At 42.1% G+C, this 25398-nt stretch overlaps 2 protein-coding genes across 2 annotated transcripts in view; both read right to left on the minus strand.

Annotated features, from left to right (window-relative positions):
* Positions 1-9086: 9086 nt before the first annotated feature.
* Positions 9087-20764, minus strand: adipor2 (adiponectin receptor 2). Its single transcript, XM_058077001.1, has 8 exons — positions 20624-20764; positions 16458-16722; positions 13708-13899; positions 12359-12530; positions 11991-12177; positions 11719-11906; positions 11447-11640; positions 9087-10864 (listed from the first exon to the last, which is right to left on the minus strand). The coding sequence occupies exons 2-8, from the start codon at positions 16575-16577 to the stop codon at positions 10736-10738; spliced, it is 1182 nt and encodes a 393-aa protein (XP_057932984.1). The 5' UTR covers positions 16578-16722; positions 20624-20764; the 3' UTR covers positions 9087-10735.
* Positions 20765-22027: 1263 nt separating this feature from the next.
* Positions 22028-25398, minus strand: part of wnt5b (wingless-type MMTV integration site family, member 5b) — a 53278-nt gene continuing 49907 nt past the window's right edge. The window contains exons 6-7 of the mRNA XM_058077723.1: positions 23178-23336; positions 22028-23102 (exon numbers count right to left, since the gene is read on the minus strand). Coding sequence (XP_057933706.1) covers positions 22803-23102; positions 23178-23336 — 459 coding nt within the window. The 3' untranslated portion in view covers positions 22028-22802. The remainder of the gene's footprint in view (positions 23103-23177; positions 23337-25398) is intronic.

The raw sequence follows: 25398 nt of genomic DNA on the forward strand, positions 1-25398 counted from the left end.
CTTTTTGGGTCCTTCTGGGCCCCCTGTTGAGCATGTGTGAGGTTTCCCTTGTTTTTTTCACCAGAAAAGTGCATTTTCAGCAAGTTGAAAAAACTGAAAAAAACGCCATACTAACCCCTTACGTTTTTTGTCAAAAATTACCCCCTCAAAAATTGGCGTTTTATGCCCTTTTTGGGTCCTTCTGGGCCCCCTGTTGAGCATGTGTGAGGTTTCCCTTGTTTTTTTCACCAGAAAAGTGCATTTTCAGCAAGTTGAAAAAACTGAAAAAAACGCCATACTAACCCCTTACGTTTTTTGTCAAAAATGGCCGCCCTCAAAAATTGTCTTTTTATGCCCTTTTTGGGTCCTTCTGGGCCCCCTGTTGAGCATGTGTGAGGTTTCCCTTGTTTTTTTCACCAGAAAAGTGCATTTTCAGCAAGTTGAAAAAACTGAAAAAAACGCCATACTAACCCCTTACGTTTTTTGTCAAAAATCACCCCCTCAAAAATTGGCGTTTTATGCCCTTTTTGGGTCCTTCTAGGCCCCCTGTTGAGCATGTGTGAGGTTTCCCTTGTTTTTTTCACCAGAAAAGTGCATTAGAAGCAAGTTGAAAACATGAAAAAAAAACGCCATACTAACCCCTTACGTTTTTTGTCAAAAATTACCCCCTCAAAAATTGGCGTTTTATGCCCTTTTTGGGTCCTTCTGGGCCCCCTGTTGAGCATGTGTGAGGTTCCCCTTGTTTTTTTCACCAGAAAAGTGCATTTTCAGCAAGTTGAAAAAACTGAAAAAAACGCCATACTAACCCCTTACGTTTTTTGTCAAAAATCACGCCCTCAAAAATTGGCGTTTTATGCCCTTTTTGGGTCCTTCTAGGCCCCCTGTTGAGCGTGTGTGTGGTTTCCCTTGTTTTTTTCACCAGAAAAGTGCATTAGAAGCAAGTTGAAAAAATGAAAAAAAACGCCATACTAACCCCTTACGTTTTTTGTCAAAAATTACCCCCTCAAAAATTGGCGTTTTATGCCCTTTTTGGGTCCTTCTGGGCCCCCTGTTGAGCATGTGTGAGGTTTCCCTTGTTTTTTTCACCAGAAAAGTGCATTTTCAGCAAGTTGAAAAAACTGAAAAAAACGCCATACTAACCCCTTACGTTTTTTGTCAAAAATGGCCGCCCTCAAAAATTGTCTTTTTATGCCCTTTTTGGGTCCTTCTGGGCCCCCTGTTGAGCATGTGTGAGGTTTCCCTTGTTTTTTTCACCAGAAAAGTGCATTAGAAGCAAGTTGAAAAAACTGAAAAAAACGCCATACTAACCCCTTACGTTTTTTGTCAAAAATCACCCCCTCAAAAATTGTCTTTTTATGCCCTTTTTGGGTCCTTCTGGGCCCCCTGTTGAGCATGTGTGAGGTTTCCCTTGTTTTTTTCACCAGAAAAGTGCATTTTCAGCAAGTTGAAAAAACTGAAAAAAACGCCATACTAACCCCTTACGTTTTTTGTCAAAAATGGCCGCCCTCAAAAATTGTCTTTTTATGCCCTTTTTGGGTCCTTCTGGGCCCCCTGTTGAGCATGTGTGAGGTTTCCCTTGTTTTTTTCACCAGAAAAGTGCATTTTCAGCAAGTTGAAAAAACTGAAAAAAACGCCATACTAACCCCTTACGTTTTTTGTCAAAAATGGCCGCCCTCAAAAATTGGCGTTTTATGCCCTTTTTGGGTCCTTCTAGGCCCCCTGTTGAGCGTGTGTGAGGTTTCCCTTGTTTTTTTCACCAGAAAAGTGCATTAGAAGCAAGTTGAAAAAATGAAAAAAACGCCATACTAACCCCTTACGTTTTTTGTCAAAAATCACCCCCTCAAAAATTGGCGTTTTATGCCCGTTTTGGGTCCTTCTGGGCCCCCTGTTGAGCGTGTGTGATGTTTCCCTTGTTTTTTTTCACCAGAAAAGTGCATTAGAAGCAAGTTGAAAAAATGAAAAAAAACGCCATACTAACCCCTTACGTTTTTTGTCAAAATTCACCCCCTCAAAAATTGTCTTTTTATGCCCTTTTTGGGTCCTTCTGGGCCCCCTGTTGAGCATGTGTGAGGTTTCCCTTGTTTTTTTCACCAGAAAAGTGCATTTTCAGCAAGTTGAAAAAACTGAAAAAAACGCCATACTAACCCCTTACGTTTTTTGTCAAAAATGGCCGCCCTCAAAAATTGTCTTTTTATGCCCTTTTTGGGTCCTTCTGGGCCCCCTGTTGAGCATGTGTGAGGTTTCCCTTGTTTTTTTCACCAGAAAAGTGCATTTTCAGCAAGTTGAAAAAACTGAAAAAAACGCCATACTAACCCCTTACGTTTTTTGTCAAAAATTACCCCCTCAAAAATTGGCGTTTTATGCCCTTTTTGGGTCCTTCTGGGCCCCCTGTTGAGCATGTGTGAGGTTTCCCTTGTTTTTTTCACCAGAAAAGTGCATTTTCAGCAAGTTGAAAAAACTGAAAAAAACGCCATACTAACCCCTTACGTTTTTTGTCAAAAATGGCCGCCCTCAAAAATTGTCTTTTTATGCCCTTTTTGGGTCCTTCTGGGCCCCCTGTTGAGCATGTGTGAGGTTTCCCTTGTTTTTTTCACCAGAAAAGTGCATTTTCAGCAAGTTGAAAAAACTGAAAAAAACGCCATACTAACCCCTTACGTTTTTTGTCAAAAATCACCCCCTCAAAAATTGGCGTTTTATGCCCTTTTTGGGTCCTTCTAGGCCCCCTGTTGAGCATGTGTGAGGTTTCCCTTGTTTTTTTCACCAGAAAAGTGCATTAGAAGCAAGTTGAAAACATGAAAAAAAAACGCCATACTAACCCCTTACGTTTTTTGTCAAAAATTACCCCCTCAAAAATTGGCGTTTTATGCCCTTTTTGGGTCCTTCTGGGCCCCCTGTTGAGCATGTGTGAGGTTTCCCTTGTTTTTTTCACCAGAAAAGTGCATTTTCAGCAAGTTGAAAAAACTGAAAAAAACGGCATACTAACCCCTTACGTTTTTTGTCAAAAATCACCCCCTCAAAAATTGCCGTTTTATGCCCTTTTTGGGTCCTTCTAGGCCCCCTGTTGAGCGTGTGTGAGGTTTCCCTTGTTTTTTTCACCAGAAAAGTGCATTAGAAGCAAGTTGAAAAAATGAAAAAAACGCCATACTAACCCCTTACGTTTTTTGTCAAAAATCACCCCCTCAAAAATTGGCGTTTTATGCCCGTTTTGGGTCCTTCTGGGCCCCCTGTTGAGCGTGTGTGATGTTTCCCTTGTTTTTTTTCACCAGAAAAGTGCATTAGAAGCAAGTTGAAAAAATGAAAAAAAACGCCATACTAACCCCTTACGTTTTTTGTCAAAATTCACCCCCTCAAAAATTGTCTTTTTATGCCCTTTTTGGGTCCTTCTGGGCCCCCTGTTGAGCATGTGTGAGGTTTCCCTTGTTTTTTTCACCAGAAAAGTGCATTTTCAGCAAGTTGAAAAAACTGAAAAAAACGCCATACTAACCCCTTACGTTTTTTGTCAAAAATGGCCGCCCTCAAAAATTGTCTTTTTATGCCCTTTTTGGGTCCTTCTGGGCCCCCTGTTGAGCATGTGTGAGGTTTCCCTTGTTTTTTTCACCAGAAAAGTGCATTTTCAGCAAGTTGAAAAAACTGAAAAAAACGCCATACTAACCCCTTACGTTTTTTGTCAAAAATTACCCCCTCAAAAATTGGCGTTTTATGCCCTTTTTGGGTCCTTCTGGGCCCCCTGTTGAGCATGTGTGAGGTTTCCCTTGTTTTTTTCACCAGAAAAGTGCATTTTCAGCAAGTTGAAAAAACTGAAAAAAACGCCATACTAACCCCTTACGTTTTTTGTCAAAAATGGCCGCCCTCAAAAATTGTCTTTTTATGCCCTTTTTGGGTCCTTCTGGGCCCCCTGTTGAGCATGTGTGAGGTTTCCCTTGTTTTTTTCACCAGAAAAGTGCATTTTCAGCAAGTTGAAAAAACTGAAAAAAACGCCATACTAACCCCTTACGTTTTTTGTCAAAAATCACCCCCTCAAAAATTGGCGTTTTATGCCCTTTTTGGGTCCTTCTAGGCCCCCTGTTGAGCATGTGTGAGGTTTCCCTTGTTTTTTTCACCAGAAAAGTGCATTAGAAGCAAGTTGAAAACATGAAAAAAAAACGCCATACTAACCCCTTACGTTTTTTGTCAAAAATTACCCCCTCAAAAATTGGCGTTTTATGCCCTTTTTGGGTCCTTCTGGGCCCCCTGTTGAGCATGTGTGAGGTTTCCCTTGTTTTTTTCACCAGAAAAGTGCATTTTCAGCAAGTTGAAAAAACTGAAAAAAACGGCATACTAACCCCTTACGTTTTTTGTCAAAAATCACCCCCTCAAAAATTGCCGTTTTATGCCCTTTTTGGGTCCTTCTAGGCCCCCTGTTGAGCGTGTGTGAGGTTTCCCTTGTTTTTTTCACCAGAAAAGTGCATTAGAAGCAAGTTGAAAACATGAAAAAAAAACGCCATACTAACCCCTTACGTTTTTTGTAAAAAATTACCCCCTCAAAAATTGGCGTTTTATGCCCTTTTTGGGTCTTTCTGGGCCCCCTGTTGAGCATGTGTGAGGTTTCCCTTGTTTTTTTCACCAGAAAAGTGCATTTTCAGCAAGTTGAAAAAACTGAAAAAAACGCCATACTAACCCCTTACGTTTTTTGTCAAAAATGGCCGCCCTCAAAAATTGTCTTTTTATGCCCTTTTTGGGTCCTTCTGGGCCCCCTGTTGAGCATGTGTGAGGTTTCCCTTGTTTTTTTCACCAGAAAAGTGCATTTTCAGCAAGTTGAAAAAACTGAAAAAAACGCCATACTAACCCCTTACGTTTTTTGTCAAAAATTACCCCCTCAAAAATTGGCGTTTTATGCCCTTTTTGGGTCCTTCTGGGCCCCCTGTTGAGCATGTGTGAGGTTTCCCTTGTTTTTTTCACCAGAAAAGTGCATTTTCAGCAAGTTGAAAAAACTGAAAAAAACGCCATACTAACCCCTTACGTTTTTTGTCAAAAATCACCCCCTCAAAAATTGGCGTTTTATGCCCTTTTTGGGTCCTTCTAGGCCCCCTGTTGAGCGTGTGTGAGGTTTCCCTTGTTTTTTTCACCAGAAAAGTGCATTAGAAGCAAGTTGAAAACATGAAAAAAAAACGCCATACTAACCCCTTACGTTTTTTGTCACAAATTACCCCCTCAAAAATTGGCGTTTTATGCCCTTTTTGGGTCTTTCTGGGCCCCCTGTTGAGCATGTGTGAGGTTTCCCTTGTTTTTTTCACCAGAAAAGTGCATTTTCAGCAAGTTGAAAAAACTGAAAAAAACGCCATACTAACCCCTTACGTTTTTTGTCAAAAATCACCCCCTCAAAAATTGGCGTTTTATGCCCTTTTTGGGTCCTTCTGGGCCCCCTGTTGAGCGTGTGTGAGGTTTCCCTTGTTTTTTTTCACCAGAAAAGTGCATTAGAAGCAAGTTGAAAAAACTGAAAAAAAACGCCATACTAACCCCTTACGTTTTTTATCAAAAGTCACCCCCTCAAAAATTGGCGTTTTATGCCCTTTTTGGGTCCTTCTGGGCCCCCTGTTGAGCATGTGTGAGGTTTCCCTTGTTTTTTTCACCAGAAAAGTGCATTTTCAGCAAGTTGAAAAAACTGAAAAAAACGCCATACTAACCCCTTACGTTTTTTGTCAAAAATCACCCCCTCAAAAATTGCCGTTTTATGCCCTTTTTGGGTCCTTCTGGGCCCCCTGTTGAGCATGTGTGAGGTTTCCCTTGTTTTTTTCACCAGAAAAGTGCATTTTCAGCAAGTTGAAAAAACTGAAAAAAACGCCATACTAACCCCTTACGTTTTTTGTCAAAAATCACCCCCTCAAAAATTGGCGTTTTATGCCCTTTTTGGGTCCTTCTGGGCCCCCTGTTGAGCGTGTGTGAGGTTTCCCTTGTTTTTTTCACCAGAAAAGTGCATTAGAAGCAAGTTGAAAAAACTGAAAAAAAAGCCATACTAACCCCTTACGTTTTTTGTCAAAAATGGCCGCCCTCAAAAATTGTCTTTTTATGCCCTTTTTAGGTCCTTCTGGGCCCCCTGTTGAGCATGTGTGAGGTTCCCCTTGTTTTTTTCACCAGAAAAGTGCATTAGAAGCAAGTTGAAAACATGAAAAAAAAACGCCATACTAACCCCTTACGTTTTTTGTCAAAAATCACCCCCTCAAAAATTGGCGTTTTATGCCCTTTTTGGGTCCTTCTGGGCCCCCTGTTGAGCGTGTGTGAGGTTTCCCTTGTTTTTTCACCAGAAAAGTGCATTAGAAGCAAGTTGAAAAAACTGAAAAAAAAAACGCCATACTAACCCCTTACGTTTTTTGTCAAAAATGGCCGCCCTCAAAAATTGTCTTTTTATGCCCTTTTTGGGTCCTTCTGGGCCCCCTGTTGAGCATGTGTGAGGTTCCCCTTGTTTTTTTCACCAGAAAAGTGCATTTTCAGCAAGGTGAAAAAACTGAAAAAAATGCCATACTAACCCCTTACGTTTTTTGTCAAAAATCACCCCCACAAAAATAGGCGTTTTATGCCCTTTTTGGGTCCTTCTGGGCCCCCTGTTGAGCATGTGTGAGGTTTCCCTTGTTTTTTTCACCAGAAAAGTGCATTTTCAGCAAGTTGAAAAAACTGAAAAAAACGCCATACTAACCCCTTACGTTTTTTGTCAAAAATCACCCCCTCATAAATAGGCGTTTTATGCCTTTTTTTGGTCCTTCTGGGCCCCTTGTTGAGCATGTGTGAGGTTTCCCTTGTTTTTTCACCAGAAAAGTGCATTTTCAGCAAGTTGAAAAAACTGAAAAAAACGCCATACTAACCCCTTACGTTTTTTGTCAAAAATCACCCCCTCAAAAATTGGCGTTTTATGCCCTTTTTGGGTCCTTCTGGGCCCCCTGTTGAGCGTGTGTGAGGTTTCCCTTGTTTTTTTCACCAGAAAAGTGCATTAGAAGCAAGTTGAAAAAACTGAAAAAAACGCCATACTAACCCCTTACGTTTTTTGTCAAAATTCACCCCCTCAAAAATTGTCTTTTTATGCCCTTTTTGGGTCCTTCTGGGCCCCCTGTTGAGCATGTGTGAGGTTTCCCTTGTTTTTTTCACCAGAAAAGTGCATTTTCAGCAAGTTGAAAAAACTGAAAAAAACGCCATACTAACCCCTTACGTTTTTTGTCAAAAATCATCCCCTCAAAAATTGGCGTTTTATGCCCTTTTTGGGTCCTTCTGGGCCCCCTGTTGAGCGTGTGTGAGGTTTCCCTTGTTTTTTTCACCAGAAAAGTGCATTTTCAGCAAGTTGAAAAAACTGAAAAAAACGCCATACTAACCCCTTACGTTTTTTGTCAAAAATCACCCCCTCATAAATAGGCGTTTTATGCCTTTTTTTGGTCCTTCTGGGCCCCTTGTTGAGCATGTGTGAGGTATCCCTTGTTTTTTCACCAGAAAAGTGCATTTTCAGCAAGTTGAAAAAACTGAAAAAAACGCCATACTAACCCCTTACTTTTTTTGTCAAAAATCACCCCCTCAAAAATTGGCGTTTTATGCCCTTTTTGGGTCCTTCTGGGCCCCCTGTTGAGCGTGTGTGAGGTTTCCCTTGTTTTTTTCACCAGAAAAGTGCATTAGAAGCAAGTTGAAAAAACTGAAAAAAAAAACGCCATACTAACCCCTTACGTTTTTTGTCAAAAATGGCCGCCCTCAAAAATTGTCTTTTTATGCCCTTTTTGGGTCCTTCTGGGCCCCCTGTTGAGCATGTGTGAGGTTCCCCTTGTTTTTTTCACCAGAAAAGTGCATTTTCAGCAAGGTGGAAAAACTGAAAAAAATGCCATACTAACCCCTTACGTTTTTTGTCAAAAATCACCCCCACAAAAATAGGCGTTTTATGCCCTTTTTGGGTCCTTCTGGGCCCCCTGTTGAGCATGTGTGAGGTTTCCCTTGTTTTTTTCACCAGAAAAGTGCATTTTCAGCAAGTTGAAAAAACTGAAAAAAATGCCATACTAACCCCTTACGTTTTTTGTCAAAATTCACCCCCTCAAAAATTGTCTTTTTATGCCCTTTTTGGGTCCTTCTGGGCCCCCTGTTGAGCATGTGTGAGGTTTCCCTTGTTTTTTTCACCAGAAAAGTGCATTTTCAGCAAGTTGAAAAAACTGAAAAAAACGCCATACTAACCCCTTACGTTTTTTGTCAAAAATCACCCCCTCAAAAATTGGCGTTTTATGCCCTTTTTGGGTCCTTCTGGGCCCCCTGTTGAGCGTGTGTGAGGTTTCCCTTGTTTTTTTCACCAGAAAAGTGCATTTGAAGCAAGTTGAAAACATGAAAAAAAAACGCCATACTAACCCCTTACGTTTTTTGTCAAAAATCACCCCCTCAAAAATTGGCGTTTTATGCCCTTTTTGGGTCCTTCTGGGCCCCCTGTTGAGCGTGTGTGAGGTTTCCCTTGTTTTTTTCACCAGAAAAGTGCATTTGAAGCAAGTTGAAAACATGAAAAAAAAACGCCATACTAACCCCTTACGTTTTTTGTCAAAAATCACCCCCTCAAAAATTGGCGTTTTATGCCCTTTTTGGGTCTTTCTGGGCCCCCTGTTGAGCATGTGTGAGGTTCCCCTTGTTATTTTCACCAGAAAAGTGCATTTTCAGCAAGTTGAAAAAAATGAAAAAAACACCATACTAACCCCTTACGTTTTTTGTCAAAAATTGACACCATAAAATTTTGGCATTTTATGCCATTTTTGGGTGCTCCTGGGGCCCCTGATGAGCGTGTGTGAGGTTTCCCTTGTTTTTTGACCAGAAAAGCGCATTAAAAGCAAGTTGAAAAATCTGGAAAAACAACGACATACTAACGTTAGCTTTGTTTTTTTTCAGCTTGGAGTGGAAACCTCCCACACTGTCATCGGGGGTCCCAGAAGCATCCAAAAAAGGCAGAAAATGAATTTTTTTCCACATGTCGATTTTCGGCAAAAATGGTAAGAGGATAGCTCATCATATTTTCAACTTGCTTATTCTGCCCTTTTCCGCTCTGGAATAATGCATATATACATACATACATACATGTATCACCATAATGACAGTACATCCAAACGGTCTCACAACTGCAGACAAAGTAGAATTCCAAAAAAAAGCCTTTTATTAGAACAATACAGCATATGTAAATGTCTGTAAAGCAAACACTCCCATCAACATACAACCACGCCCCAATTGCAATAAATTAATATAAATTCAATAGAATAAAATCCATCATGAGAAAAGAAAATCATGTTTTTCATCAAAACAAAGTATCACCAATTGATGTCAAACAGAACAATAACAACATGTCAACAGAAGATTCAACCGTCCATTGGTATATTTTCAGTTTATATTTAGAAATAAACTGCTCTTTTACATGTTTTTATTTGGAAAAAATGAAGAGCCATACTAGTGGTGGCTTATAAAAAAAAAGAAAAGGAAGATGAATGACAAGTGCTACTTATTAAAGGGGACCTATGATGCTTTTTACACTCTTCTGACCCATACATGTCGTTAGAATGTTGCATTCTTGTGTTAAACCTTGCCAAAACTTCCAGATCATGAGGTTTGCTTATTTGGAAGTGAGCCCTGAAAGAAGTTTGGGATGGCTCAAAACGCTCGGTTTCAGAGGGCGTTACAAAACTGTTCCTTTATGATGTCACAGAGGAGTGGGCGTGCCTGTAGGCCAGATACGCTTTCCCCCAAGTTTTGCTTCTCTGATTACGAGGACACAAGTTATTCTAAAATATTCTTCTGATCTCCACAGCACCAACGATTCCTCTGATGAAGTTAGGAAGCACTTTGGGCGTGTGACCAATCACAGCAGAGTGGGCGTGGTATAAATTAAAACCAAGCGTTTTGGCAGGAAGCACAAATCCAAGGATCCAAACTGGAATAGGTGCAGATTCTGCAAGATCTGGAAGTTTTCTGTGCTGGTTATTGTGTGTATCTGCTCTACAGGAGACTTACAAGTCAATACAAAGGGTGTAAAACGGAGCATAATAGGTCCCCTTTAAGAATTGGGTCTGAGCGCCAACGTAAGATTTGGTTTAAGGACAACACGAGAAAAAGGTGAGTGGGTTGTTTTACAAGTTCAACTCTTCTTCTCTTGCATATGTGAAATAACTGCAGCACCCCCATCATCACCAATATATCTATTTTTTTTTACTCATTTTTAATATATATGTGTATATATACATATATATATTTATATTTCATACAAATCTATAACCCAAATTTATAAATCTTATTTACATGGAAAAGTTTATTTTTTATTTTTTTTAATTAAAAAGTGACTATGAAATCCACCCCAACCCCTAAAAAGACCCCCCACCCCTTTCCTGCCATGACTTTCACAATCATGGAAGATATTCAAGTCCATTACTGTTCTTTTTTGTCTGAATTAGAAAACAGCACCCAAACAAACAAGCACTCCCAAAAATGTCCTTTTGAATAGAAAAAAAATGCTGTTTTTGCAATAAAAAAAGTGTCCAAAACGTATTGTTTATCATAGGTGGTTTAGTAGTGCTTGTAAAGTTGACGCAACAGCCGCAAAAGGCGGCGGAGATGGAACGCTCCAACGTTTTCCTGTCAGTGTTGTAAATGGCGCCCCCTGGAAGGCCGACTTGTGACACAGCAAGCCACTTTAGCATGTGTGTGTGTGTGCGCTATTAGAAAGAAGCGCTGGCTCCCTGTAGTAAGGTACAAGTGAATAATGTGTGTGTCTATGTGTGTGTGTCTGTGTGTGTTAGAGCATGCCGTCCTCGGTGCAGCCCGCTCCGGCTGTGTAGCGAAACTCCTGCAGGTTGGAGACGCCGTGAAAGTGAACGAAAGCGCCGGCGACCACCAGGATGTGGAACAACTGGTGAGAGTGGAACTGGGGAACAGAAATAAAAGACAACGTAAGTGTGGAAGTGAGGAAGGTCGAGGTCAAACCAAGAAGGAGATCTTCAGTAGGTAAAACAATAATAAAAATAATAAAATAACAAAATAATAATAATAAAATAATAATAATAATAATAAAATAATTAAAAATAATAATAACAAAAATAAAATAATCAACCATCAAAATAAAAATGAATTTAATTGGCAGTTGCAGTTACATTCTATTTTGGTATTTTTAAAACATTAAAAATAAAAAAAAAATAATTATGATATTAGTCTAAATGGCCCTGTGTTTCTACTTTATTTATATATATTTATATATATATATTTTTTTATATATATTTGTTATTGTTGTTATTGTTTCTAACAATGAAACACAATGACTTGTGTTCTTATTACACAGCACGCCAGTTGAGATCGTGTAAACAGCGCCCTCTGGTGGTTACAGTCGAGCAGTGCATGCTATTGGGCTGATCCACAGTGCATTCCTACACAACCTTATGATAATAATCTAACCCATCCATATTATCTATATATTGATCATCCATCCATAACGTTTAAATAAAAGACGTACCCAGATGTCGCACTTGCCAGGGAAGAACCTCTCTGGGATGCGAGCGGCGTACAAGCAGGCTCCGGTGATGTAGAGCGTGGCCATGAGGAAAAGCCAACCCATTTGTCCGATGGTGGTGGCCTTGATGAGACCCTCGCTGATGACAAAATGGAGGGTGGGCACCACGCCGCTCAGGCCCAGGCCCACAAACACACCTACGAATACAAATACACAGACAGACAATCAACACCACACCGAGAGCGAGGACGGGGGGGCGGAGTCATGATTGGTACCTGCTCGGACTCCTCTGTACTGCGGCGTGGCGAAGAAGTCGCACTGGGACACGGTGATGGCGGCCAGTCCCAGCACGCACACCACTATCAGGTAGATGAAGCAAGGCTGAGGGGAGCAGTAGAAGGAGTAGTAGAGCCACGGCACGAAGGAACCCATGATCAGGAAGGCGATGCCGCTGTAGTCCAACCTGGACACGCAAACAAATCTGTAAACCGTGTCCCGAATCTGATCATTCTGATAAAGTACTTGAATCCGTCTGTGTGTCGCCTACTTGGAGAAGACTCTGGACACGCCCTCCGAGTGGCAGTAGACGGTGTGGAAGAGCCACGAGAAGGACAGGCAGAGGATGGCGCCCAGGAAGAACATCCCGATGGCCACCTTCTCCTGGACCGGCGCCACAAAGGACATGTTGGGTCGGAACATGTACATCAGGCCCAGGCAGAGGAAGAACAGGCAGCCTGCAGTTAGAAATAAAACATTCAGGAAGTAGAACAACAACAGCAGCTCTACTTCCTGTCCGACCAGCAAGTATGACATGTTTGCCCTCCCTGGTAGAAAGTGTAAATATTGACTTCTATTTGACCAGGGAGTGCTGGTGGACGTTTGAACTGAATATCCCGAATGAAGGGCGAGTATGACCTAGCAGGTGCGTCCAGATGTTGCCCGTCTCCGTGTGGATTCGGAAAATGCTCTTGAAGCAGGCGCGGAAAGAAGGCATGGGCGGCCTGTGGCCGTGGAGCAGGTAGTCGTTGTCCTTCAGCCAATCGGGGAGCACGTCGTGGGGAATGACGCGCCACCGGCCCTCCCACACCTGGGGAGAGCAAAAACCAGTTCAGATTTGTGATGTTCCTAGCGCGTTCCTAGCACGTTTCTAGCGCATTACTAGCGCGTTCCTAGAACACGGGAACACGTCCATGACTGCCAAACCAAACACTAGAGCGCTAAGAACGAGCTAGTTACGAGCTAGTTACTAGTGCGTTCCTAGCGCGTTACTAGCGCGTTACTAGAACACGAGAACACGTCCATGACTGCCAAACACTAGAGCGCTAGGAATGCGCTAGGAACGCACTAGTAACTAGCTCGTTCCTAGCGCGTTCGTTCCTAGCGCATTCCTAGAACACGGGAACACGTCCATGACTGCCAAACACTAGAGCGCTAGGAACGCGCTAGGAACGCACTAGGAACTAGCGCGTTCCTAGCGCGTTCCTAGCGCGTTCCTAGCGCGTTCCTAGCGCGTTCCTAGAACACGGGAACACGTCCATGACTGCCAAACACTAGAGCGCTAGGAACGCGCTAGGAACGCGCTAGTTCCCAGTGCGTTCCTAGCGCGTTCCTAGAACACGGGAACACGTCCATGACTGCCAAACACTAGAGCGCTAGGAACGCGCTAGGAACGCGCTAGGAACGCGCTAGGAACGCGCTAGGAACGCGCTAGGAACGCGCTAGGAACGCGCTAGGAACGCGCTAGGAACGCGCTAGGAACGCGCTAGGAACTAGCTCATTCCGCTAGGAATGCACTAGTAACTAGCGCGTTCCTAGCGCGTTCCTAGCGCGTTCCTAGCGCGTTCCTAGCGCGTTCCTAGCGCGTTCCTAGCGCGTTCCTAGCGCTCCAGTGTTTGGCAGTCATGGACGCGTACCCATCAATGACAAGAAACAACTAGTTGTGTGATGACAGACTACAACCGCCATGATGTCACGTTTTCATCTGACCATCTAGCTAAAATGCTCCCAAGTTTGGTTGCACTTCACCTCAAAGGATGTGGACTCGTCCACCTGTAACAAGTCCTGAGTAACTTCTTGGAAGTAACTTGGCTCAATGAACACATGACTCTTTCATGCAGGCTTTGTGAGGCTAGTCCAACATGGCCACGATTGTATATCATCACTTCCTGCTGCAACTACGCACTTAAAGAACGTCGCCATGTAGCTAAAGGACCAAGGACGCTTCCCTTGGCGCGGGTATAAGATAATATGTACCCCTAGCTTACCTTGTGTACAAACTCCTCCATCTTCTCCATGGCGTGATGAGCTTGCAGCAGCGGCGTCATGCCCATGAAGCCCTCGTCGCTGCTCCTCTCGGCTTGGTCCTCCTCATTGGCCTCTCCTCTGTCATCATCCTCCTCCTCCTCCTCCTCCTCCTCTAAGTCCGTTCTCCTGTTCTCACGGCACGTTGGGAGACTCTGTGAGACCAAGTGATAAGAGCAGCAGATTGTGAGGCTTAGCACAGTGATAGCTATCCAACAATTATAATGGATGATATCTTCAGGTTTTCAGGTTGTTTCTGAGTAGCTAGCTAACGCTGAAGAAGCAGGTGATGCATTTGGACTGAAACCTAATCGGGTGACCGTTTCAAAATGGGATGCCTGAGTAAGTGTAATGGGTTCTAGGAAACGGGTTCTATCCTGAAACATGCTTAGCTCACAGATATATATATATAGGTATATATATATGTAGCATGTGCCACATGCACGTGAGTCTCGTCTTATACTATGGAATCAAATATTGCTGTGTGTTGGGAGTCCAGGATATGATCTCATTCCTCTCAGGGAGCAAGGGGGTGGGGGTGCATGGATGTAACAGCTCATCATGTGTGACTAAAGCAGTGGTGTTGCGAAATCATCGAAACACTGCTCCTTCTGTAAGGCCCGAGGACACTTCTGCGAATTCTGGAACTACAACGTGAACACATTCCATATCGTTTTCGCCACGCTGCAAGGAAGGGTCAATTCTACAGTTATGCAACCAGAACACCATGCACTTGCAACTGTAACCTAATGTAATTTAGCACCAACATATGCAGCACTGATAGCGTTTCACCCGGTCTGCACTGGCGGTGAAGCGCTAATACCCGACCACATCACATGTACTGTATGCAGACATTATCAGCTGAGGCAGCCTTATCAGTGTCTTTGCAGGCTCAGCCCAGGTTTGAATGCCGCCATGAAATCAATTGATTATTTCCAACATCAAGTCCTGAGCACGAGTGAGCTTATCAGGTGAATTTAAGGCGATAAAAGGGCTCTTTGAGAAGCACGGGAGCTTCTCCAGAGGTACATGTCAGGACATTAAACAGGGAACTTTCACTCTCAAAAACCTCAAAAACATACACCCTTCTCCCCTAAGACTCATTAAACATGCCCTGACTAAGTGCACACACCCAAGACACTGGGTAAGCAGCAACAAAACTTTTAACAATATAAATTGTAAGTTGGAAACGCAGGACCATTCTAGGAAAACCCTCCATCTTCCGAGAACATGCAACATTACACTCAACATAAACAAGAGTCACATGTTGAGGAGGGTGTCGCTTGCACCAATGAACAGCCAGAACCAGGCAACAACATGGAAAAGGAAGGGAAGAGCTCTCACCCTTGTACACTGTAACCCTCCCCTCCCCATTTCCCTCCCCCCCATGCAGACTAGCCGACATGTGACTCACACATGCTCTGCCGGGGTGCCAAAAAGGCCACCTTAATAAGGGAAAAAATAAAGCAGATGGTGCATTCCAGCACATCTCCACAAGGCAGATACAGGGGGGCCTGCAAGACAAAGACCAGGGAGCCTGCAAGACAAACTGTCTACTCACTCCTGTTTATTTGCATGGCAAAAAATACTAATTCTTCTTCTGTTTTCAAAACGTGAAAAGGGAATTCCGGTTTCAAGGTGTACCACAGTATGAAAAAGTCATGATTTGAAAACCGTAGTTTTCCGTCATACCGTTCCTGTGGTATGAGAGAAAGTGAAAGTCCTCACAGCCACGATGTGGAAATACGTTGTCATGTCCTGTGATATTCCTCGCTGTCTAACTGGGCTTCCATGTTTGTTTGTTTTTTTTAGCACAAAGCAGTGAGCGCCGTACACTAACAAAAAAAAACTAAATAATGCAGGGAGACACTTTGACATTCATTTTCTATCGCTTATTCTCACAAGGGTCGCGGGGGTGCTGGAGCCTATCCCAGCTGTCTTCGCGCAAGAGGCGGGGCACACCCTGGACTGGTGGCCAGCCAATCACAGGGCACATATAGACAAACAACCATTCACACTCACATTCATACCTATGGACAATTTGCAGTCGCCAATTAACCTAGCATGTTTTTGGAATGTGGGAGGAAACCGGAGTACCCGGAGAAAATGCACGGAGATGGCCGGGGGTGGAATTGAACTCGGGTCTCCTAGCTGTAACCACTCGTCCGCTGTGCAGACCCCACTTTGACATACCTTTGTTTATTATGTAAAAAGCCTAAAAAAAGCGTGGTGGCAAACAATCAAAAATTCAAAAGGTCAGCCCATGAGGTGTTAAGACAGACGCCCTTTGTTGACTGGAGCAGAGGTGGGGGGGAATCAAGTGTCCTCTCAGGTGTCTGTGTTGTGTTACAGCGGGTAAAAAAAAAACAAAACAAGAAACACTCGAGCTGGACACAATGCACACACACACACACACACACACACACACGCCCGCCAGCTATTATGTTTCAGCTCAATGGTTCCGTGTGTTTGCGCTGAGCAGAGCGGCAGCTTTGTATGTATGAATACATAAAGCACACGCAAGAGCTGTCTGGCACATGTGACATACAGTATTCGCTTCACGGGATGACATACAAAGGTTTCTGGAATATTTTAGAACTGAGCATGGTACCTATCAACATACACTGTTAATTAACAGTAGAGAATCAGCCACCATTGACTATTAGCATTATGAGCATTAGTCTGTCATGTTGTGTGTGCGTACGCAACTCACCCCATTGTGTGAGTGGCACTGCGTGGCGCTGAGGTGTCCGTCTGAAGAACCCGTGTTGCTATCTGTGCTGTGCTCTGCAAGGCTACAAGTTCTGTGTCTCAGCACCAAGGCCGGGCCCATGGGCCCACTCGTCTCCTCTTCGTCCAGCTTGAAAAACACTGGACCGAGCCTGATGCAGCAAGAAGAGACCTGGCGGAACCAGACGTGGCCCGGCCGGATTCGTGGACTGTAACGAGGCGGTCACTCAGGACTGGATGCGGTGGAGCTGGAAAGACAGGAAGTAACACAGTTATGAAAGGCTGGAATCAATTCCTAAACTAGACCGGCTTCCTTGTGCCTCATATACATATATTATTTACATAAGGGTGTCCAAAGTGTGACCTGGGGTCCATTTGACAACTCTTTTGGACTATGATACACTGTAGAAATACATTTTACTAAAAAGCAACAGCAAAACATGAGTGGTTTTCCATCATGAAGCGCGTTTTTAAAGGTCATGCTACAGCATCTCAATAGGATTCAGAGGTGGACCTGCTGGTGTGTTTTGGATCATTCTCCTGCTGCAGAACTCGAGTTGGCCTCAGCATGAGGTCACCAACAGATGGCCGGACATTCTCCTTCAGGATTTTTAGGTAGACAGCAAAATTCCTGGTTCCATTTATTACAGACTTCCAGGTCCTGAAGCAGGTCCTAACAGCCCTACATCCATCACACTACAACCACCATCTTTTACTGCTGTTATGATGGGTTTTTTTTTGTGAAATGCAATGTTACATTTAAGCAAGATGTAATGGGACACCACAGACAATTTTGCCAAATGTCCTATGGATCATAAAGATGTTTTCTGGCAGAATAAACCACTGTGGAAAAAGTTTGGAGACCCCTGCTTTACCTCCACTACACTACAGCGAGAACACAATGAACCCATCAGCCCTCAGCTAATAACAATGCCATTAATAACCATTATTGTTGTTTATTGATGCCATTGAGTTGTTACATACTCTCAGACTTGAAACACAGCTCAATACTAGCAAGTTGCGAGTGTATTCACCGACTAGCCACTACTTGGATTATGCAGTTTAAAATGATATTCGTTTCATAAGAGGGGTGTCAAAAAAAATGAGAGACAGCTGGCTTGACTCCATCATCAGTCATTGTCACTGAGGAGCTGTCAGTCGAAATCGATGGTGGCGACTGCAGAGAAGACGAGAACAACTGAACCACAAAAAGAAAAGTCAATGTGAAATTGATTCCTTCTTTTTTTTTTTGCCTTCTTCTCCTTCAAGGCAAAGGTGCTGTACTGTGGTTACAGCGTGACAGAAGAAACTCGTACACGTGCAAGAGGATATTTGACCAAATTGAAGAAAGACAAACACGACTTATTCAACGTAATGACATGTTCTTTGGCTAAAAAAAAAAGGGAAGGAAGGGTTTACTCTCATTCAAATTAGAGCAAAGGGCATACAGTAGACATTTTGCATGTGTTGAAGTTAAAGTATATCACCACAACTCAAAAAATTGCACAGTATTTGTATAACGGTGTATAGATTATGATGCCGTGTCCTTTCTTATCTGATCTATATCACTTAATATGATAAGGTATGATAAGATATGCCTTTATTCGTCCCACAAAGATAAATTCTAGATATGACGCTGGTTGCAACACATCTTGCACTTTCATCGCAGGCTTCCAACGCGGCTTTGGACATCGACGTGATGGTCTCCGAAGTCATGAGGTGCTAATCTGTTTTAACTTCACTTTCACTGTCCACAATTTCAATTGTTATTATTGTGCCTTTTCCGTCTGAGTGACTTCCTTTTGCCTTCTAATTGGCTAAAATGGTGACTTGTGAGTTTCGCTGAGAGATAATTTAAGTATATTATGCTTAGGTGGATGTCAAAGTAATAACCACAAGCACCTCCATTGGAGTTATCAGAGAGTGCAGACTGTATTTCTGCATTTTTGAGGCAGGAATTAGGGCGCCTTAGTCAATAATTATGTCATAATTTACACATGATTTACTAAGATGATTAGCTTGAACTGTACTATAGTGGCCGTGCCTTTAATGGTGTGTCCCGCGGCAACTGCATCTCCTGGTGCCCAACTAGTATTCTTACGATGGCGACATCAACAAGGACAACTTCAGTGACGTGAACCTTAATAAAGACATTTATCTTGTGTTTACTATCACATGGCTACAATTGCCTTACCAGAACATTAACGTACTGACACAGTCTTAGGGAAAAAAAACAACAATAGAATGACTGATAATCTGCAAGGTGACATTCAGGTGTCCTTCCATTGCATTTTCCATTGTCAGCACAATGATTACTGAAGCAAGCACAAGCGCATTGTTTTAGCAGCCGAAGATCATTGAGGTTAAACTCACAATAGTGTTTTTTAAGTTTGAAAATATTCTGCTCACCGTCTCTACACGTGAACACAAGGGTGCTGGTGTCTCTGGCGGCTTTACTAAATAAATGCTGTGGGTTTTTTTTTTTCCAAGCTAGTGGGCGGTAAGTAATTCAAAGGTGGTCACATAGAGATAAAAATAGTATGCGCTGATGACAAGGAGCCGAAAGCTACTTTCTATAAAAAGACATGAACACAAACTAGGGTTTTAAAGACAAAAAAAAAAGTTTTAGCCAGCTGGTGACATTTATTATGCTTTGAATGAACTTTTAGCACTTTTTCTCCATTTAGAGCTATGTTTAGCAGCCTGTCCTGTTGACGTGATTATGCAATAATTTCCTCAGTCGTATTTCCTGTAAAAAATCCTAAATCCATTGCAGGGTGCACAGATCGGCTCAGGGAGTTTGAGCATCAACTCTACTAAAAATGATATCCCAACTGAAATATGACTTTTAAAAGACACACTGAGAGCAGACTGTGCTTTTTTAAAGAGAATTGCTGTGGTGTCACATCCACTGAAGCATGTTTGCGTGTAATCATAAAAACACACTTTCTCTACTCTTAAAAAAGTGACACACTGTCAGCGTCCCAAAGGGAGATTAAAAATGCAAAATGGGTTTTGACACTTAAATAAAAATGGGACGAGTGCGAGGGTTGTTTAAACAAGAAAAGTTTGGTTCCAATTCATCTGCGATCATCGGCACAGGTTATTAAATATTAATGGCATGCCTACATGCTTTGTTGAGACAGGAAGACAAGAAAAACAAGATAAGCACACACACACACACACACACACACACACAAACCATGAATGTATTAATGCGAGGAATGCAACTATGGAAACAAACTTCTCCCTGCACACAACTCCTGAACTTGCCTATAAGCCACGTAGATGCTGTCATAATTTGGGGTGAATTTTTCTTTAATTTCTACTCATTATCCTCTGTGGCCTGGCAAATAGTTTTTCTATGAATGTCCAATCATTTGTACGCAATCACTAACATTACAAATCTATATGGATATATAAAAAGGTACTGTATGTGGAGATTGCTACCAACTAGCGATACAATAAATCCTAAAAATGCATTTCACTGTATGTTATCGCACATAATCTTACATTTATTGAATAAAATAGTCCAAATTCACAGCTTTATAGCAGATACTTACCCAAACAGCCACAAATGTACCGGAAGTTGCCTTTCCAATACAACAGCGAGACAAAAGACGAGCCCAAACTCCAGACAGACTCTTTCTCTGTCTCTCTACCCTGGCTGACAGACGCTTTGCAGCACACACACATAACGAAACAAACCGTAATGAAAACGTCGTGTAGTATATGATGTAAGTTGTGTATGACGCCAACATTACAGACAGGCATGTCAACGGGCAGCTCCGCCAACAAGGTTTGTTTACACCGAGCTAGCCAGCCGAGCTAGCTCGCTAACAGAAGAAACCACAAAATAACTCCTTAACTCCTAGCGTGTCTTTCCTGACAGCTTTTCCCAGTTAAAGCTCTCACAAACAACCAGTGTAAAACGACTAAAATCACTTAAATGACAAACAAATATGCGTGTCTTTCTTTATTTATGGTTCTCCTTGTTTTGTTTTGACAACCACGATTAGCCATGTCGCGATGCTTGCTAGCTTCTTCACACGATAGCACTAATAAAGTGCCAAATGACGTCAAATGTCCCAAAACAACAAACGGGACACATAAATGACCCTAAACGGCGAAAAGAGCTGTATACTGTACCTGGTGGCGACTTTAGACGGCGGAATGTTCTTTGTGATGTTGAGTCGGTGAGTTGTCAACCGTCGCTCGGTTTCGCTGTACTCTACTCTGTTGTTCACTGACCACACAACTCTCATCTTGCTCCACGTGACGTACCTCGCATGAGAGCCAGCTAGCCAATCGCATCGGGCGTGTGTGGAAGAGCGGACCAATCATCGCACACCCGGAACAAGAAGGGAATTAGGCGAGATTGAGTAACTCTTTTGTAGTTTTTATTCAAGAAACGTCTACACTCAAGAAGTTATTAACTTTCTCATTGAAATATTGCTGCGCGATTGTTATTGAGTAATTAATTACAATAAACTGAATTTATTGTCTATATCTGTGCACTTTTTTTATTAGTGTTGAGATAAAGTGCAAATAAATATAATGGTAATTTCCTTACCATGCTAACAAATCCCACACAACTGGATTATAGTAGTTGTGTAAGTTTCAGTGTTCTGGTTGATCGGGTCCACTGTTGCACCACCAAACAAGTTCCACATGTTTTCTTGGGAGCGGCTGTCTTATTGACTTTTGTCCACACTTGTGGTGCAAATGACTGTTTAATCCAGCAGAGTTTGGACTCACAAATAGATCACCAGTTCATGTGTCATCTCTAATCTTTGAACATCACATTTCTTTTCTGCAGGTTTCATAACAATGACTTGGGATTGCACCATGCTCCCATAACTAATCCCACTCTGTTGCTTTGGGGAATGTCACCATTGAGCTAAACCTTTTCAACTGTAAATGAATAGATAAAGCAGGATTACACTTTTTTTTTTTTTTTCAGAAACCACACATTTAAACACAGCTGTGTGATAACTCAGCTGAGTAATAAACATGACAGCTTTAAGAGTGCCAATTAGGATAAAAAAAATTAGCTTCTATGTGGTACTTGACCTTTCAATTAAACGTGGCATGCTGGCATCAAACATGTTGAAAGTGAAAGCACTCATCACTAAGGAGTATTGCAAGCTGATGTCAAGCAGCTTAGCGACACTTTCACTCATCTAATCTTCTACAAGGGGACTCGGTCACCTGCATAAGCAATGCTATGCAATGCTAACACACACATCAGCACATAATTGTTGTGTGTAGGATGAAGCTTCAGAGCTACTAGCCTTGAAAGAGAAGAAACAATCAAACAAAAAAAAACATCAGGTGAGGACTGTGAGGACCGCCAATCCAATCCAATTAGCAGTGAGCAACTAAAAGTAATCGGATTACTAGCAGGTCACCGCACAGCCATGATGGTGCGCTCGACATGCACTATTCTGGTGGCTTTAACTGTGAATAAAGAAGACCCCCAAAGAAGAACCCCCAAAATGATAAAATTGTGAAAAGTAAAAACACAAGAAACAAGTCTTCGCTATCCACTGGTTTATCAAAAGAATAGAAAACATAGAAAACAGAAAATACACAGTAATAAAATATATACTTTTCTCTTTAAAGTAGCTCATAATAAATTGCAGTCCATCACACACACATTTTTTTTTTATACACAGTCAGATGTCAATTGGATTGGAATATATGCTAATTCTTTTCATCTTCATCACGGAGCTTAATTGACTTCATTTCCAATCACGGCTGCTGGACTTGTTGTTGCGTAACAACGCGGCAAGCTTCATTAATCCCGCTAATGGAGAATTTCGTTGCCGTCACATGAAGGTCACCCGGCAAGCGGCGGCAAAACGGCCGCATTGAGGCGAGCGTCGTTAACCCGCACCAGACTCGTGCTTGTAAATGGTGACATTAATAGTATTTCTATGCCTAAATGGCCTTTTTCTTCCTCTTCTAGACAAGGGTGGGGGGGTCCTTGTGGTGACTCCCCACCTGCTGATGAGGTCTTCCAATATTGTGCATCATCAGCACATCCCGCAGGCCACAACCTTCAAAGGTGAAAGGTCACAAGTCTCTGGTGACTCAAGCGGTTTCCTCAAAGAAGATAATGACGCTGTGTGTGTATGTGTGAGAAAGAGTCTCTTAAATAATAATCAATTTATTATTTAGTTATATATTTTATGAGTCACATGTGTCCTTAGTCTCCATCTGCTAACCCAATGTGGGTTTGGATGAGGAAAGCAGGAAGTGATGATACTTATAGGCAGGAAATGATTAATCGTGTTGGTACTTGATATGAATAAAGAGAAGATTGTTATTTGCAGACAAACTGGTCGACTAGCGAGGTGCAGCGCTTGCATTTGACGTAGCAGCACCAGTGGAACTTGCAGTGGCAGCGCTCGTGCTTGTACGTCTTGAACTGGTCGTAGCCTCGGCCGCAGCACATCAGCTCACAGCCGTCCATGCCCTCCGACGTCTTGTTGCACAGGCGGCCCTGGGTGCCCAGCGAGCCCGTCGTCTCGTTATGGAGGCAGTAGTCCGGGCTGGGGTCGATATAGACCAGGTCCTCCGGGGTCGGGGGGTTGAAACGCTTGTCCACCTGTTCCAGTTTACCCTGAATGGGACAAAGACAGATGTTTGTGACACGGTCTTTTTTCGGCATCACAATGAAGCGTGATGAAATTGTTACCTTGCGTCCGATGCGCATGGCCGCGGCACTGTCGTACTTCTCCTTCAGGTATTCGCCAACGCGTCGGAAGTCGGCCAGCTGGAGCCAACAGGTCTTCAGGCTACAAGAACCGGAGACGCCATGACACTTGCAGGCCAAGTTTGCAAGGTTGTACACCGCCTGGAAGATAAGGAAAATTAAGTTTAGCTTCATTACTATATCAATTAGTCACATCTTGAAGAAATGGTAATGGTAATGTTAATGGTTTAATTTCATTTGAACATGCATCAGATTACAATTGAATGCATCCCATAATCAGTTCACAGTTCCACATGTCCAAAAGGAGTAGGAAGAAGCAAAGCTTATTAAATCCTACCCCTCCATCTGGTACTTTTACAATCAGTTACATTTGTTCACTTCCTGCTTTCCTAATATGGTTTAAGTTTTTTTTTTTTACTAGGGGGGTACTTAGCATAAAAAAAATAATTTATTAATTACTGAAAATTTTGCCAGAAGAAGCAAAGCTTATTAAATCCTACCCCTCCACCTTGGTACTTTTACAATCAGTAACTGTTACATTTGTTCACTTCCTGCTTTCCAAACATAATTTTTTTAAATTTATTTATTTATGTTAATTTTTTTGTCACGTAGTACGAGTACGAGGTGATATGACCTTTATATTTATTATATATTTACTATTTGTTTATTATTTATTATAAATGTATTAATATATTGATATTTGAAAAAAATGTTTTTTACTAGGGGGTACCTAGCATTAAAAAATATTTATTAATTACTGAATTTTTTTCCAAAAGAAGAAGCAAAGCTTATTAAATCCTACCCCTCCATCTGGTACTTTTACAATCAGTAACTGTTACATTTGTTCACTTCCTGCTTTCCTAATATAGTTAATTTTTTTCATTTTTATTTTATTATTGTCCCGTACCGAAGTACGAGGTGATATGACCATCCATAATGGGTACCATAGTAAGTGTCAATATATATATATATATATATAGCACATCATGACTGGTTCAAGACTCTTCATCCTTGTATTTAGCAAACATCAACTGCTTGTATTGTTTCTTGAATTGTTTCTTGAATGAAAAGTCAAAGTGTTATTGTAATTCATGAATGAATGCTCAGATGTTTGTAATGGCTGCCCCCTTGTGGCCTCAGTCTGGAACTACATTGATCCGTTTCTGCTTGTTTTGTGTAAGGGCATAATGTGGAAATCAACTTTTACAAAAACAGGGCAGCAAAATTTAAAGATTTACAAGTATCAAAAATAACTAATAATATCACAAATCTGACATAAAACTTTTTTAGTCGTTTTGCAAAAATAAATATCCCACCCCAGTCTTTAGTTTTTCATGTATTTGTGTATTAATTATTTAAACAAATTAAAAAAAAATCTTAAACTGTATTATGGAAAGCAGGAAGTGAACAAATGTAACAGTTACTGATTGTAAAAGTACCAGATGGAGGGGTAGGATTTAATAAGCTTTGCTTCTTCCTACTCCTTTTTGGACATGTGGAACTGTGAAGTGATTATGTGATGCATTCAATTGTAATCTGATGCATGTTCAAATGAAATTAAACCATTACCATTAATACTCAAATGTTCTTAATTTAAGGTAGGACATAAGGTAGCAAACCTAGTAGGACAGTTTCTGTTTCTTTCACTTCCTGGTGCTACTTTTGTTTCCCGCATATTAAACGCATGCATGGTTTGTCTGTCAGCATCTTGTGTGCATGTTTTTAACAAAACAGAACAGGAAACACAACATGATTTACGGCGCTATCTGCACTGGACTTTAGGGGGAGCCGGTCACCCCTGTAAAGCCAGACCAGGGCTCTTGCATTAACTCGCCCCCCCCTCTTTCCTTCCCCCAGCTCAATCCTCACACAAATCAGGCCAAAGAGATCAGTCATGGTGCTATTTAGTGTTTGCAACACACATCCAAAGTGTGTGCTTTCATTACGACCGACTCGCATCACTCGCCGTCCTCTCCTCGTGTTGCCTGATCCCAATTACCTTTTCACCTCTGTTAACCCCTGACTCCTCGCTCCCCTCTCCTTTCCTACCCAGCAGGCGTAGCACTCGGCACCCTCCAATCCACCATCCAACCCCGGTGACCCTCCCCGACCAACCCCCCCCCCCCCCCCGAACAAACAATGATGTGTTGTGAGGGCTTGTGTTTAATAAACTGTCAGTATTATCTCACTTGTTGGCTTTATG

The sequence above is a fragment of the Doryrhamphus excisus genome, chromosome 7 (genome assembly GCF_030265055.1).
Source record: "Doryrhamphus excisus isolate RoL2022-K1 chromosome 7, RoL_Dexc_1.0, whole genome shotgun sequence".
In the NCBI taxonomy this organism is placed as follows: Eukaryota; Metazoa; Chordata; class Actinopteri; order Syngnathiformes; family Syngnathidae; genus Doryrhamphus; species Doryrhamphus excisus.

Excerpts from the sequence above, each read along its gene's own strand:
- adipor2 (XM_058077001.1), bottom strand. The coding sequence starts at position 16,577 with ATGGGCCCGGCCTTGGTGCTGAGACACAGAACTTGTAGCCTTGCAGAG. Across the intron at positions 11,907-11,990 it reads GTGTCCAGAGTCTTCTCCAA|GTTGGACTACAGCGGCATCG; the intron begins GTAGGCGACACA and ends TTGCGTGTCCAG. Across the intron at positions 10,865-11,446 it reads CTGGCAAGTGCGACATCTGG|TTCCACTCTCACCAGTTGTT; the intron begins GTACGTCTTTTA and ends TCTGTTCCCCAG.